Source organism: Protomyctophum parallelum (assembly GCF_964188405.1).
Source record: "Protomyctophum parallelum genome assembly, chromosome: 18".
In the NCBI taxonomy this organism is placed as follows: Eukaryota; Metazoa; Chordata; class Actinopteri; order Myctophiformes; family Myctophidae; genus Protomyctophum; species Protomyctophum parallelum.
In genome coordinates, this window is record NC_139716.1 from 34,633,542 (window position 1) to 34,650,677 (window position 17,136).

The 17,136-nt window shown below is 46.7% G+C and overlaps 1 protein-coding gene across 1 annotated transcript; it reads left to right on the top strand.

Moving 5' to 3' along the window:
* Positions 1–249: 249 nt before the first annotated feature.
* LOC310875320 (uncharacterized protein C4orf54 homolog) lies at positions 250–17,055 on the top strand. Its single transcript, XM_083788517.1, has 6 exons — positions 250–3,963; positions 4,290–5,499; positions 5,772–5,975; positions 6,256–6,528; positions 8,029–8,173; positions 12,701–17,055. The coding sequence occupies exons 1-5, from the start codon at positions 623–625 to the stop codon at positions 8,158–8,160; spliced, it is 5,160 nt and encodes a 1,719-aa protein (XP_083644643.1). The 5' UTR covers positions 250–622; the 3' UTR covers positions 8,161–8,173; positions 12,701–17,055.
* Positions 17,056–17,136: the final 81 nt, after the last annotated feature.

Sequence of the window (17,136 nt, forward strand, 5' to 3'; positions counted from 1 at the left end):
CTTATCCCTGTAAAAATAGCGTCAGTTTAAACATTTCGTCAGCGTGTCAGTCTATCTCTGTGCGCTTATGTGTTTGTCTATTTTAAAGCCTGTTACCCCGGCGTCTGAACATAAATGCAGTGTTTGTTGTGTTGTGTTGCGTAGTGCTATAGGAGAATAGACTCAGACACGGGCCGATCATATCCTTGTAGGTCTAGAGTATATAGCCATAGACACTCGAGGTCGGCAGCGCGGCGGCGGGTCCATTTTCAGACGTCCCGTTTTGAGCTTCGTGTGGCTGTGGTGATGATATGGGATGTCTGGAGTGGAGCGCGTCCTCGGCTCCGTGTCCAATGGGATCCACATGACCCCACAGTGACGGCGCAGCAGAGCGCACACACCGCGCGCACATGTTCACACAACGCCTGCCTGCTGTGGGGGTGGTGGTGGTTGTTGTTGTCTGGTTGACACCTCTCTCTCTCTCCGAGCGGGCAGCAGCGACGGCGGCTCCGACTGACTGACTGACTGACTGACTGACTGACTGACTGAGAAGAAGTCCTCAGTCCTGGGCCTGGGGGAGCCACCATATCTCCATCGCTCTGCTGTCTCCCACGGAATCTTAAGGTCGCTTAAAATCTCGGACATGAAGACGGTGGAGACTTCTGAACAGGTTCGCCAGGAGGAGTTTAAGGCGGACATGCGTCTCCAGACCCAGCCGCCGGCGGTGCGTGACGGCGGGGTGGGTGACAAACACAAGGAATATTATGCCCACCAGTCAGACAAGCAACAGAGCCAGAGGGACTATGTTGACATGGACCTGCAGGCAGAATCACAGACAGAGACAGACGGAGGAGGAGAGAACACTGCCGCGGTGTCTGTCATTGACGGGGAAGAAGGAAACCAAATCAAGTCTGCTGTGGCGGAGGAAAACAACAGACCCACCGACGTGGACATGGACACTAAACTGAACGAGGATGATGATGATGAGAAGGCCTCCTCTCCGCCAGTGCACGCAGAGGAATGTATCAAAGCAAAATATGACGGGGAGCGGGATTTAACCAAAGCTGTGACAACGGACACTAAACAGGAACTGTATACTGACGACGTGTATCTGAGCAGGGAAAGCGAGTGTGACGATTTAGAGGAGATCGATGGTGATGATGAGAGTTTGGTGCTTTCCGACCACACTTTGACCGAGGACGACCTAGAGAGAGACCAGACGACGTGCGCTCCGTGCGTCATGATCTTCACGGAGGACGAGTCCCACTACATCACCACGCACGAGATCCAGCTGTGCGAGGTGTCCGACCACGAGGGGGGCGGCGGCGGGGGAGACTCGGACACGGCGGGGGAGGAGGGCGTGGATGGGGAGAGCTGGGACATCGAGGACAACGACAACGTGGTCTACTCCTTCGTGGACTACCGTGCGCCCACGGACACGGAGAGAGTGAAAAGCAAGCAGCAGGCGACGCGCGGCGGCTCTCACACCGTCAGCGCTCTGTCTGAAAGTGATCCGCGGGACAGCGGCAGCGAGACGCGAAACGCCACGGGACAGATCCACCTGTCAATCAAGACCACCAGCAGCAGCAACAACCGAGGGGAAAAGAAGGGAAACAAGGGAGGCGGCGGCGACGGGACGTTGTTCATCGCGCCGCCGCGTCGCCTGCACTTCGCCAGGAACTGCAAAGGGAAGGACATCAGTAATGAATACTCGACCACCAGCGGCAGCACCAGCGCCGTGAGCGAGCTGGACGACGCGGACAAGGAGGTGCGCAGCCTCACGGCCAAGGCGTTCCGCAGCCTGGCGGCCTGCGGTAACCCGTACCGCAAGCTCACCGCCAGCGAGAGCTCCTCGGTTCAGTCCGACGGACTCAGCCGCTGGTCGGCGTTCGTCGACCTGCAGTACGGCAACATGTCCCAGCATCACCGCGGACTAGAGCACCATCACCACCTCCACCAGCATCACCAAAGCATGCAGGTGTCCCATAATAACAATAAAAACAAGGCGTCGTTTGAAATAGCCCAAAAAAACCTAGAGAACAACAATAATAATTTAGGCTTTTATAAGGGCGTCGCGCTGGCCAGCATCAAGAAGCCGGCCGGGCCGTGCGCTAAGATCCTGGCCCTGGAGCATGTTGGCATGGACCCGTCATCATCGTCATCTTCATCGTCCAAGCAGGTAGAGCTGATGGGGAAGTTCACCCACGCAGGTCACGCAGGGGTCATCACGCTCACCGAGACCCTCAATTTCCGCTGCAACGTCAATTCCACCGCCGACGGGGTGGCGGCGGCGCCGGCGGAGGAAAGGCGCGCGCAATTTGCACAACAAAACGCGGGCGCAGGAGGATCACGTTCCTCCACGGATGAGGTTACCAACACCTTGCCAAGCGCGAAGAGAGGAGGAGGGGGAGGAGGAGGAGGAGGAGGAGGAGGGGGCGGCCAGGCCAACATGCAGGCGACCCCCAGATCATGCAATGCAGGGGCTGAAGCCATGGAGGACACACACAAGAAGGCCTTCTTCGCGTCGAGCGTATTAAAAAATGTCCTCTCCAAGAAGATGCAGTTCGAACAGGAGCGCAAGATGGAGAGGGGCGAGATACGCGAGCCACTGCACATGCAGCAGCAGCGGGCCGCGTCCTCGCCCTCCTCCTCCAGCTTGTTTGGTGGTGGTGGTGGTGGTGACTCGGGGGACACTCACAGGGACAATAAGGACAAGGGGTCCTGGAGACAGAGCTCCAAGCACTCGGAGGACGTGGACTCTGAAATAAACGCCATAGTGTGCGTGGACGAGCTCGGGGACATAGTGGACAGCGGCTCGTGTAAGAGCAGCAACAGGAGCGAGAGACAACAGGACACCACGCTCCTTCTGCCTCTCTCTCTCGCTGCTGCTGCTGCTGCCGCACCAGAAACTAATTTAGAGTTGAACGAAGCTGGAGTGGATTCTAAAAAAGGAGCATCGGACGCAGCAACAGCAGCAGCCTCGGCCAAAAGCAGCAGCACCACGCTGCTCCGCAGCCAAAATAGCGCGTTCAGGTCGTGGAGGGAGGATGATGATGACACGGCGGAGCTAGAGTTACCACAGGATAATAAAATAAACGATAAAAGCCCGCAAGGGAGATTACCGCCAGCTGCTCCACACGACGACACGGACCCCCCGCCGCGTCCCGTCACGGACCCGCCGGGCGATAAGCTCACTAAAATGGCCAGTTTGTTTGTGCCAACTATCCAACTGCTGCCGGACGACGACGACGACGACGACGACGGAGAAGTGGGACAGCTGCTGCTGCCGAATAATATGAATTATATGAACTATTCCACGCGCGCCTATCAAGCCGGAGAGGGAGGAGGAGGCGTGAAGAACAGCCTGTACGTGGCCGCCGACTCGAGGAGTGTCGTGACCTCAAAGTCACCGGAGATTAAGATCAATTTGCGGAGCGTCAGGGACCCGTTCACCGTCTCCAAGCTGCGCGCCGCGCCCTGCGGCTCCGCCGGGAGAACGGACGGTGACTTCAGGTGCCAGGCGCTCGCCGCGGCGCTAATAAAGGGCGAGTCCTCCGCCATAATGGACAAAAATATACCCCACTTCACCGTGCGAGACATCAGAGACAACAGCGGCAGCAAGGGGAAGCTGCAGACGCCCATACATCAGGTGAGAGACGTGCGTAAATTGGTTAAAAGCTCCTACCACTTTGTGTCTTTGGATAACAACAACAGCACTGCCTGCACTGCTGCCGAGCTCCTTCACACAGCAGAGCCAAAGAAACAACAACTACAGGCGCCCAACAATCGGAATCTCGCGTCCGTTTCCCCCATTGTGATAAAATGTCAGTCTGTGAACACCAACAGCAATGGGAAACAAGTTCCACCTGCCGCCGACAGCGCGGCGGAGGAGGTGGTGTCAAAACGGAGGCTACACGAGGAGACATTCGATCCGGACAGGTCGTCCCCAGAGGGAGCTAAAAGCGTCTCAGCGCCGCCTCACAGGTAGGTATGGATGATCGGATAGGGAATGATCGATTAATTCATTAATTGATAATTGATCTTATCAATCGATTAAACCGATGATGTCCCTCAATAATGTCTAACATAACAATATACATTTTGCTGGCTATACATACAAGAACACAAAGGCATATTATATTCCTTAATTAATTTGACTATTTGAGATACAGGGCCATGCAACGGCATCTTTGTATGAGGAATAAAATGAAATGAAAAAAAAAGTCCTGTTTAATTGTTAAGTTTAATTGAATAATTTCTTAATGGTTATTAATCGATTAACAATAAACTCTTAACATTCCTACTCACAGGTCCTCTTTAGGGAACACAGCCACAGCGGTAGTAGACTCTGCTGAAGGTCTGGGCACAGCAGACCTAAAGACTGAGGCCAAAACCACAGCAAAAAGGCAGGAGAAAATCCCCAGCGTTACGGATAATAAGAAATCCGATTCGAAGATGGCCACCTCCGCCCTAGAGAAACTCCAGGCCGCCGTAAAGACCATGGAGCAGCTGTACGTGTTCGACAGGAACGAGTGGAAGAGGAAAACCAAGCCGCGACACCTCACGGACAGCCCGGTGGACGAAGGGGCCGCACTGTCCCACCTGGACATGTTGGGCAGGAGAGACTCCTGCCCCGTCCTGGGCAGGACCCCCCCCGCCCCCGAGCCGAAGAGAGAGGCGAGGGAGCTGCCCAGGAGCTTTCAGTCCCCCGTCGGCGGCAGGTCTCTCTCCAGCCAGGGCGCCGTCTCCTACTCCACCGGCACGGGGAGCAAAAACGCGCTCAACCTCGCCGCCTCGAGTAACGCAACGCCGTCGAGCGCGGCCGGCGTTAAGGCTCCGCAGCCGAGGGCCAGCGTGCAGAGCCCTTACGGCGGTGGCGGCAAACCAGGTTTTGCTCCGATTTCCCCCAAACTTCCGGTGTCTCTGAAAATCACCCAGGCGAGGCATCGCGCGGAGGCGGCCAGGGAGACCGAGAGCTCCAGACCTTTCAGCGCTTCGGCCGACTCAGAGAACTACCTGGCCATTCCGGTCAAGCCTCACGCCATCGGCGGAAACAACAACAGCAGCAGCAGGCAAAGTGCGCCCGCCAGGGCAGCGCAGGAGAAGACATCCATCTACACGTTCACGTCGGCGGCCACCAAGTCCACGAGTCCCCCGGGAGCTCCTCCGGGGTGGCCTGGGGGCGCCGGCTACGAGATCCGCCAGTCCCCCCAGCAGCACAGGAGGCAGTACGAGAGCTGCCGCTCCCCCCAGCAGCAGCAGCAGCAGCAGCAGCAGCGCTCCAGTATCGTGCTGGAGACCCGGTCCTCTCCGGACACCCCGACCGCCGCCACCATCTACCACCACCCTGTCCTGAACCCAATGATGAGCCAGCCACAGGTCTACTGCTTCTCCCCCGCCGCCATGACGCCGCCGGCGCCCGCCGCCACCCTGGAGCCCTTCCAGCCCACCCAGAGGAAGATGCTCCTGGACCCCACCACGGGGAACTTCTACCTGGTGGACACGCCCGTGCAACTCCAGGTAAAACAAGTCTTATGGTGCGTTCACACATGATGGCAGACGTCTGACGCATCTTTTTATCTTCATGTTGCCATGCGGCTTCCAGCGAAAATGAACGGCATACTGTATCTAACTTGCATCTGCCCCGTGTGGCGTGTGAACACAGCATTAGTGCTTTTTTCTGCTTTTATCCTCTATTGCAGATTTTGTATTGACCTGTACTTTCCTTAAACTGTACCCATTCTGCAAACAGTTTAATGCCATTTTCAATCAATCAATCAATCAATCACCAGGCCACCCGGCGCCTCTTTGACCCAGAGACGGGCCAGTACGTGGACGTTCCCATGCCACCGCAGCCGCTGCAGCCGATGCAGCCGATGCCACCCATGCCGATGCCACCCATGTCGATGTCTCCCATGTCGATGCCACAAATGCCGATGCCACCCATGTCGATGTCTCCCATGCCCATGTCTCCGCTGGCCATGAGCCCCACGGCGGTATGATCAGTTGAACATTGAAACGTTACAATTTATATTTCTTAAATGTGCAAAGAGATCACTGACACATTCATTCATTCTTTCCAACAATTTTACAAAATAGCGGAAAACACATTGTGACGTGTAGTAAGCTTGTAGTTCAACTATTTCTCCTTTTTTACGTTTGACAATCTATGGACATTTTTCAACATGTAAACGATTGATTATGGAAAAAAAACCCAATTGTGATCATCTCAAATAATTGCGATATGAACCGATAACGTATTCATTGTTTTGACAGGCCTACACGGGGGCGTACGGCCACACGTACATGATCTACCCGGGCGGCTTCAGCATGCCGGCGGCGGCCATGATCCCGACCCGCGCGCTCTCCCAGTCGCAGATGTCGGACGCCGAGAGCGGGGAGAAGACGGGGTCCTCCGGCGCGCCGACGGAGGGCGTGTACAGGGAGAGCCCGTTCTACCTGGCGACGGGGAAGTCGCCCCACATGAGCCCCTACGCACCCCAGAGCCCCTACGCACCCCAGACGCAGCAGCAGCACATGGTGGAACAAGTACTCACACTTTGTACACTTTTCTTGACACAAGAAATACTTTCCTTTTATGTGTGTAATGTGTGCTTTTAGATATTTTAGTCATGACGCCATGTTCATGACCAAAGTTGGGGGAGCATACTTTGGTCCGACATACCATTGGTTCGAAGGAGCATTGGTCCGACTCACCATGTGCTCGTGATTATGGTTAGGGTGAGTCGATCGGACCAATGGTATGTCGGACCAAAGTATAGTAACCCAGATTTTGTCATGAGAATGTGGTTCTCACTTCCTTCCTTGACTACAAGGCACACCTCCACGCAGCCTCCCCCACTCTTCACAAGGAGGGGCAGTGCACCAAAACATTATGGTCATTGTCGGAATTCAGCAATCCAGTCAAACCCAAAACACACAGACTTCATTATTTTTCTGTCCATGTGCAAATTTCAAATTGTGCTACTACTGTCTACTACAAATATTAACATTGAGTGACTGTTCTTCCAGCGGTGAAATGCCCCTTTAAGTAAAAGTATCAATAGGCCTACTGCAGTGTAGAAAATAAGTCTGGAAATTCAAAATGCTAGTTTTAAAAAAAGTTAGTAAGTAAGTAAGTAAGTTTTTAAAGTATTAGCTTCAAAAATGTACTTAAAATGACCAAAAGTAAAAAGTATTCATTAGGCTATGCATAATGTCCCCATTTCACAAGTTTTCAAATATATGTAAATCTTTTTAAAATAGCAGATTATACAAGCCCACAGTGTGAGCTTGTAGATCAGCTATTTTCAAACGGCCAAAATGTCCACATCAGTCTGAAGTGGTTTAATGTATGTTTTCTGTTTTGTAATAATAATCAATCTACAAAGTAACTAAACCAAAGGTTTCAAATAATTGTAGTGGAGTAAAAGTATAATATTTGTAATCCGAGATGTAGTGGAGTGGAAGTAAAAATATTGGAAATTTGAAATACTTATACGTAGTAGTATTATGCAAATACCTGAAAATTGTACTCAAGTATAGTACTGAACTAAATGTAATTCCATGGATTAAAGTTCTCAGTCGCCACGACTGATTTCACTCATTTGGATTCCATAGACGCCAGTCTGTCTTCTATGGAAGCATGTTGGGCAGTGAAAATAGCCGATCTACAAACTCTCAATGTGCTTGTAGATCGACTATTTTCGGTTATTATTTTAAGATTAGAGCATTTGAAGTGGTCAAACTAGCAATATGTTCAGAAACGCCTTCCATAAAATCTTAATAGTCTCGGATATTTCATATAAAAGCAAAGATCAAAGCCTCAGTCTGAGATTTCTTCACCTGGTTGGCAGTACAGTATGTACAGTAGGAGCAATATTCCTAAAACACATCATAATGTTACATCTTGTGTTCATTGTTTAGGAAACGGCGCTAGTGTGTGGTTTCACAAATCGTACATTAGAACTTGCTCAAACAAGCATTTTCAGTCGTGAGATTTGATTTTTGATTCATGTAATTAGTTACCCTCCCCCCTCCTCCTCCCAGGGCGCCAACACGCGGACGCCGCAGGGCCTCATCAGCATCACGTCCAATCAGCAGCAGGGTGGGGGTCCTCGCATCATCGCCCCGCCCTCCTTCGACGGGACCACCATGAGCTTCGTGGTGGAGCACAGGTGAACACACTGTACACGTGAGTAAAGCCTTTATTATTATTATTATTATTATTATTTAAAGCACTAAGGATTTGTATAGTTATAAATGTTGTCAATAGTTGACTGGTAGTTGACTATTAGGCAACTATAGGGAAAAGAATATATAACTCCTTTTTTTGCATGCTTTGACTGAGAGATTGGCAGCCGAATCAGTTTGATCTGTCTGATTGCGTAACATAAAAACTAGCTTGGTTTATTTTCTCCCAATAAATCATGATATATATATACTATTTTTTTTTTTTTTTAAGATTTCTTTTGCGGCTTACGCCTTTTATTGATTTTTGAAGGGACAGACAGTAGGCTGACAGGAAACGGGAGAGAGATGGGGGGATGACATGCAGTAAAGGCCGTGTCGGGTCCGGGAGTCGAACCCGCGGCACACTGCGACTGGATTACCAGTCCGGTGCCCAGACCGTTACGCTACGGCCTGGGCCGATATATATATACTATTTATTTCAAACTATTTGTTAATTAATATAACAAATTAGGCCAATCTCTAAATCGAATCATGCAACAAACAAACAAATCTACCATCTGAGCCACTGCCGTCCCAAGCAGATCTATGCTGCTTGACAACACTACGATCGGCATGCGTGCACACTATGACAAATAATAATAAATAATTAAAAATACTTGATCGATTGCCAAAGCGGCTAAATTGCATCCAGAGCCGTGGTGAGTCCTTAAATCAACCCCCGGCCAAACGTCATATGATGGGCATTGGAGCCCCGTTAGGCCTTAGAGAGAGAGAGAGAGAGAGTGAGATGAGGACGCCGCCCTTAAGATGAAGTTTAACGACTGAAGAGACATTAAGCACCTGCTATGTTTGTCTGTCATCGTCCTGGCTGTGAAACGGGGTGAGGGGTGGGGTGGGGTGGGGTGTTAATACCTATACCGACTCTCAGCAACTCTGTAATAATCACTGGAGTGTACAGTATATTGTCATAATTATTCACTTACACTTATTCAATTAGTCACTCCCCATCTCTCTCTCAGGCTATATGATGCAATACGTTGGGACCAAGTAGAGCGGCTATTGTCTTAACAATAAGAGATGTGCGTATGGTGAGTGCATGAGTTCAATCCGGGTTGCCATGTTATTATAAGCGACTTTGGGCTTTCTTTTTCTGTAAAGTTGCTTGTGAATATTGGTAGTTGCGGGTTGCAGTTTTTTGGGCTTGTTTCTAAAGTGTAGTGGCTTATTTTAGGCTTGTTTTCTAAAGTGTAGTTGCTGATTTGGGCTTGTTTTCAAAGTATAGTTGTGATTAGTTGGGCTTGTTTCTAAAGTATAGTTGTGATTAGTTGGGCTTAATTGTTTCTAAAGTGTAGTTTCTTATTTCAGGCTTGTTTTCTAAATTGTAGTTGCTGATTTGGGCTTGTTTCTAAAGTGTAGGCCTAGTTGATTATTTGGGCTTGCAAATAGCAAAACAAGCTCACAGCGTGTCACATAATGTCAAATATCCGATACTCATGCTGGCCTATGCCGCCGGAAAGCTACAGTGCAGTAACTATTATGCTCAAGGTGAAACTGAGTTATTTGTCTTGAACGTTTTTTGAAAGTGATATAACTTGAATTGTGCATGATGTTTTCATGACTTAATTATCATGCCAAAAAACAGAATGGCTGATTTGACCCTTGACCCCCAAAATGTAGTTACTGCACTCTGCCTTAGTTTTGAGTTATAGGTTTTGTAGTTAGCCTTCTGCAAATGTTGTCTGAAAACCAAATTAAACTTTGTCACAAGATAAAACAGACAAAGGAGTTAATTTTTAGTTACAGTCGCTTCTTTCGGGCTTGTTTTCATAGTTGCTTCTCTCGCAAAAACCGCTAAGTTCAATGCAGGGAAGAAGCAGCATTGCTGCACGGCTGCATTGCTGCATGCATAGCGCGCTGCAGGTGGAGGAGGAGCTAAAGGTCAGGCAGCGCGACGGAACGCGAGGCATTGGTTACTAGTGGGGCTCCATGAGACGTTCAGCTGCTGCTGCAGCTCAGGAGACCTGAGCTGCAGGAGACCTGAGCTGCAGGGTCACGCACACGCACACGCACACACACGCACACACACACACACACACACACACACACACACACACACACACACACACACACACACACACACACACACACACACACACACACACACACACACACAGTTTCACATGGCCCACTGCTCAGCAATTACGTAAACAAATCACGCACAGACATGCCTAGCGGACCGCTTTAGCTGCTGCCTGCAACGCGAGCGGGCATCATGACTCGGACTTTCCCTTCTCACGTTTAAAGTCAATATGGTGCGTGTGCCATGTGGACTGCTGGGTGTTAATCTCACGGATTAAAGGTCTCAGTGAGATCACTCCCATGAGTGATTTCAGTCATTTGGATTCCATAGAAGCCAGCATTCCTTCTATGGAAGCATGTTGCACAATCAAAGCCAGCATTTATTCTGTGGAAGTATGCTGTGCTAATATAAATCAACATTTCTTCTATGGAAATATTTTGCACAAAATAGGCTATTTTCGGTTATTATTTTAAGATGAGAGCTTTTGATGTGGTCAAACTAGCAATATATTCAGAAACACCATCCACAAAACCCTAATGGTCTTGGATATTTCATAAAAACAAAGGTGAAAGACTCTTATGCAGGGCTTGACATTCACTTTTTGAGGCACTACATTTCCCATTCACTTGTCCGGACACAAAAGTCACTTGTCCGGAGCACAAGCACACAAATAGGCCTAGATTTTAAATCAACTAACTGTAAGTTGGTTTTACTTGGTGAATACATGTTTGAATATTAGGTGAATATTCTAAGTTTGCAAGTTAATAGCCCTAGATTAGAATATCTATGATCTTACATATTTCATGTATTCCAAATACACAGCCATAGATCGATCCTATCCGTGCACGGTTATCAGACTGACCTCGTCGGCATTTAACCTTGTAGCACTGCCTGTGCACCCCTAATGTGCAGTGGCAGTGCGTTCCACAGTCTGGGTGCCCGAGCGGCAAAAGCCCGGTCACCCCGGGTAACTAGGTTTGTACGAGGGACAACCAGGAGGGCCTTATCCGAGGATCTGAGGGTGCGCCCGGATTTAGGGAGGGATAGCATCTCACAGATGTTTTCTGCCAGAACTTGCCAGAACCTTCACATGGATATGAAACTAGAGGACAGTATCTGACTCAAAGTCTTAGGAATTAATTACTGGGTGAGTATACACGCAGTGCTACAAGTTTACATGCTGACGTGGTCAGTCTGCTAACTGCTCTGATGGGACTGATATATGGCTGTGAATTTGGTATTTGGATTACATGAAATGTATGTAAGATTACAGACATTCTAGGGCTATAAACAATATTGGAAAGGTGATGATTAGGAAAGCCAGACAATAATGCCAGACAATATTGTTGGCTGGTATGAGCGTCACAGAAAAAGTGAAACCAAGAGTCACTTGTCCAACGGACAAGTACAATTTTAATGCACTTGAATGGGAAGATTTAATACTTGTCCCGGACAAGCCTTAATGGGGCCGAAAAGGTTTGAATTTTTTTGCCCATAATGACATTCTCAAACTAGGGATGCCACATTGAAAGTGGTTAATAAATTAATGACTGCATACAATAAAACGCTTATCTAAAAAACATGTCACATGTAGATGGACTGGCATCCATTGTGCTGAAATGAGATAAATCTGTGAAAATAATTCAGAGTTGGGGACTGGATTTGAGGTTAAATGTGAGGGGGTGGCAATTGCCCACCCCCGATGACCCAAGTATGCCCCTGGTTGAAAATAGCATTAAGGGCACGGTCACACCAAAATGTGGCTGCCAGCTCATAAACTCTTGTTGTGGACTGCCAACTGTTTTGTGCAGCCATGTAGCGCATTCTGAAAAACAGATTAGCTTGCGGCGCATTCTGTCAGAATAACCAGTGACGCACCTGTCACTCGCTTTCAAGCCACCGCCTCTCCGTAGCACGGAGACTATAGCAATGCTTTGCCTGTCGGTTTCATTGCGAGTTTATCAAACTTTAGGTGACCGCGGTTATCTTTTTCAAAGAAGATCTCAGGTTTTGTCTATAACGGACAGGCGGAGGGCACTTGCACTTGATGCATGTCGCTTCCTAATCCTGACTCTTGACACGGTCCACCTTCGACCCGCCCGATTGGACAGAGGGGGAAAAGCAGATTATGTCTCGAGCATGTATCTGCTTCAAATAGACAAGGCGCATAGAACACATAAACGCAAGGTGTGCACGACTCACGGAAAGCTGCGCAGGACGGTCAAAACGCGCCATTGCCATTGCAATGCATTGGCAGAAACCGCTCTCATAGGTAAAATACTAGGGCGGTGTGACCGTGCCCTAACATAACTTAAAATAGCTGCAGACATAGTATCACATTATGTTTGTGTGCGGAGAAACGTTGATATTATAATTTCTCCTTTGTATTTTCTGCTAAAATGTTATTATACAAGCTGAACTCTACTTTGTTTTCTTTCTGTCTTTCAGTGGGTAGGTTTTGACTGGACCCTGGAGCCCTATAGGAGCCCTCTACACCAGGGGTCTGGACCATGGAGCCCTCTAGTCTACACCAGGGGTCTGGACCATGGAGCCCTCTACACCAGGGGCCTTCAACATTTTTCAGGGCAAGGCAAGGACCCCACACATATTTGGGGGCATGTCCCCTCCTGTTGAAGACCCCTGCTCTGTCTGCACTCATCTGATACTCTGGAGTTAAGTCAAACGTAGGCTGGCGGGCGAGGCTGTACGAACTCCCATGGTCACTGGTACAGTTTGGATTTATGCGTCTCTCTCAAATCTCTAACCTGTATTCTTCAAAGTGTTTTGTATACAAGATGTATTGTATATGGTGTAAATGTGTTGCTATATTGTTGTTTTTTGTACTATGCTTCTAACGCTCACCAACAAGGAGATAAGTAACTGCCATACACCCAAATAAGACACGTATATGATCTTCTTAACTTTCTTAAATCACTGAAATGCTGCTAAAAAAGCATCGCCTAGATGCTATACATATGCAACGCTAATTTCAGCACAACAACCAGCCCTGCTGAAGAGCTGTTTGTTTTATTATATTGATTTCTGTTTTGTTTTTGTTTTAATTCAGGATTTCAGAAAGCAGTGTACAACAGTATAAGAACAGAAAGACACTTTATATCCAGTGGTAGAAAAAGTACCAGAAACGTTTTACTTAAGTAAAAGTATCAATACGGCAAGGGTGAGTACCAAAGTACCAAAGGTAGAAAGTACTCATTGTGCAGATGTCCCGTTTCACAAGCTTCCAAATCCTAAAAAAAAACGTTTAAAAATCTTTTGAAAATAGCAGATCTACAAGATCACAATGCGTTGCATCGCGAAGCATTGTGATCGGCTATTTTATTTTTTTCTTCTTTTTGCCTTTATTGATAGAGTAAGTGGAGACAGACAGGAAACGAGGAGAGAGAGACGGGGAGTGACATACAGCAAAGTTCGTACGGAACGGGACACGAAACCGCGATGCGCTGCAAAGGCTGCATTGGGAGCCGATAGGTGCCCCGACCGCTAGGCCCGGCTCGGGCAGATTGGCTGTTTTCAAATGGCTTGCAGAAATATAGGGCTGAAGTGGGTAACATGTTTCGTAAAATCTACAAAGTAACTACTAGACTAAAGTTTCCAAATAATTGTAGTGGAGTAAAGGTATAATATTTGCCTCTGAGATGTACAGTAGTGGAGTAAAAGTTAAAGTACTGAAAATTGGAAATACTCCAGTAAAGTAAAAATTATATATACCTCAAAATTATACTTAAGTGCTTCAGTACTTGAATAAATGTACTTAGTTACTTTACACCCCTGTTTATACTAGAGCACTGACTCAACCGCTGACCAGAATCCTTGCAACCCGACTCGCTAACTCATGAGTCTCGTTCTATAGCGTCACACTTTATCGCGTTATCGAGGACAGCGTTTAAGAAAATGTATTTTTAAAACGCAATGAACAATTATGGGTTGCAATTTCGGAGGTTGCCTGAAATGACTTCCACGTGATTGCATCACACAACTACATCCACCTCGTCCGTCTGCCAGCCAGCCAGCCAGCCAGCCAGTCAGTCAGTCAGCCAGCCAGCCAGTCAGTCAGTCAGTCAGTCAGTCAGTCAGTCAGTCAGCCAGCCATCCAGCCAGCCATCCAGCCAGCCCAGGTTGCTTTGCATTGAAGTAATAATATTATGTGGGATGTTTTTGTACTATTCTGAAACACGGTTTGCAAAATGGTAGAACTGCTGGACAGTTTCTGAAAAACGTATGTTGCCATGTCAGTGGTTCTCAAACTATTTCATGTCAAGGACCTCCAAAATGATATGTATTTGGCAACCGACCCCCATCAGAAAATATGTTGTTCCAGAAGCAAAGATTTGAGTCAAAACACGTTTGCTGTGAAAGAATAATATTCAAAATGTTAACACGTTTATACAAATTTTCATTAATAGCAGATCTACAAAGCCGCAGACCCCCATTTGAAAATATATGCCACCAGGGACCCCATAAGAGAAGATGCTTACAGCTCTAGCACTGATTCTCAGCGATCTTAATTTCAATGACCAGTTTGACGTGCATTGGACAATGGACACCATTTGCACACTCTCTCAGTTATAGACCCGTAAGGGGTCCATTTGGTTTAAATTTAAGCTCCTAAGAGTTCAATTAAAATAAGTCTATGCACAATTAGAGTATGTAAAAGAGTTGTTATTTCTATCAATGTTTGCATGTTGTCTCTCCTGGTACCACATCAATACAGAGTGGAATTGTGGACAAAATATTATGCAACAAATAATATTCTTTAGTTTTGGATCTACAAGGATAAATCTCATCAAATGGTGGTCCGTGGCACAAATAACGAATAATGTGAAATTAATAATATGAAAAAAGGGTTGAAAACCATTGCTTTACAGAAAGACGGACACATTTCAACAACACGGACTTGATATGTTCTCAGTGTGTTGTATTCCGCTGTGGAGCCGGTCTGCCTGTCCAGCTGTCAAAACACTGTTCCAAATATAAAGCCTGCAGTCACTGACAGTAACAACTGCACTGGGGCTAGTAGAAGTACTCAAATGTTTTACTCAAGTAAAAGTACAAATATTGTCCGGAATTCCAAATTTACTTGAGTGAAAGTACACAAGTATTGCCATCATGTACTTAAAGCACCAAAAGTAGAACGTACTTGTTGTGCAGAATGTCCCGATTCACAGGTTTTCAAATCCTATAAAGCCCTGTAGGCATGTACTGCAAGTTTTCTGTCATTCTACTGTACTGCAATTGAGGATAAGAAGAACATTTAAAGAAAGAAAATACTGGATTTGTGTAAGATAAAAAATACAATTTAATATTTTTCGGTCGTTAAAAATTGTGAAAAAGAAATCGTATCGTGAAGCCAGTATCGTGATGCGAATCATATCGTGAATTGAGTGAATCATTACATGCCTTTAGTGCCCAGATAAAGCAAACAAACCGTATATAGACTAAATCCATTATGACATACCCGCGCGTGCACACTGCCACGTTCAAGAGAGGATTGGATGATGGGAGCACTGTTTTGATCGTGCACGAGTAGACCGTCCTCAACATGAATGGTAAAAGTGATCTGAAAAAGGCCTTTAATTCACAATGCTTCTGAAAGTGTATTGAGAACATCATATGTATTTATTTATTCATCTTCCTTTATGGAATAGAGGAAGGACATCATTGTTATTTTAACTGTATATGTGAGTAGGTTTTACTGGAGATGTAACTATGCCATTACTATTCCAGTGGTTCTCAAACTTCTCAACTAGTGGTAGTAGTGGTCCTTTGAGGGTGTTCCAGGTTGACCCCAGCTAAATGTAGAGTTAGTAACCAAATGGACCCCAATATGTCTTCAACTCATGAGAGTATATAAAAAAGAGTGTAACATGAAACCAAATGGACCCTTACGGGTCAATTTGGTTCCGTTTTAAGCTCTGAAGACTACTTATTTAGAAGAAGTGTACGGAATTAGAGAATGTAGAAGAATTGTTATTTTGATCAAGGTTTGTCTGTTGTCTCTCCTATGGTACCACATCAATATAGCATGGAATTGTGGACAAACTTGGGTCTGAAAGGCTAAATCTCATCAAATGGTGGTTTGTGGCTCAAATGCCAAATAAATAATGGAACTTGATATGAAAAGGTTTGAAAACCACTGCCATATTCCATCAATATGTATGGCAACTTATGTAAATTAAATGTTATCTGAACCCAGACAGAATAATGTTTACTCAGTAGTCAAAAAATATCATAAGCATCAACATTTTGATAAAGTTTACACTAAGTGGGACATGATATGGAATGCCAGTCTTAAAGGAGTATAGTTCACCCCAAAAAGTACATATTTTCTATCAAATACACACGGCAAGCCTTGAATTCCATTTTTATTACACACCCCATGGAGCCTTGAATTTGGTTGAACTTTACTCTACCCTTTAAAGCTAAAGCTGGTCTATGTGAACTTGAAAGGAAGGCAGACAGAAAGGTTTGATGAAGGTATGGGAAAGTTGATGTGACAGATACTGTAATGAAAGGTCGAGTTACAGTCGAGAGTTTTTGGAATGAAAAGATGTGGAACGAACGGAACACTAAGTGCATCGTAAATACATGCACGCACGACTTCTGATGGGTTGTAGTCAGAGATGACATTTTAAAAGAAAGGTCCCTGAAAATAGCTATAGGTTTATTTAATTATGATGGTTCGCCTGATCTGCTGCCGTATTAGAAGACAATGTAATGTCATGCAAATAAATGTACAGTGAATGTGTGCAGTATGAAAGTTTAATAAATATGAATACATTTTACTGTATTTGTCATGTTTTTAACTTTTAACCACAGCATGTGTTTATAGCAAGACAAAAACATTGGAATGTGTTCCACACCAC

What these genes read in the sequence shown, in the direction of transcription:
- LOC310875320 (XM_083788517.1), top strand. Translation starts at nt 623, where the DNA reads ATGAAGACGGTGGAGACTTCTGAACAGGTTCGCCAGGAGGAGTTTAAG. An exon ending in GTCTCAGCGCCGCCTCACAG is followed by an intron (nt 3,964 to 4,289) that starts GTAGGTATGGAT and finishes TCCTACTCACAG; the next exon opens with GTCCTCTTTAGGGAACACAG. An exon ending in ACACGCCCGTGCAACTCCAG is followed by an intron (nt 5,500 to 5,771) that starts GTAAAACAAGTC and finishes ATCAATCACCAG; the next exon opens with GCCACCCGGCGCCTCTTTGA.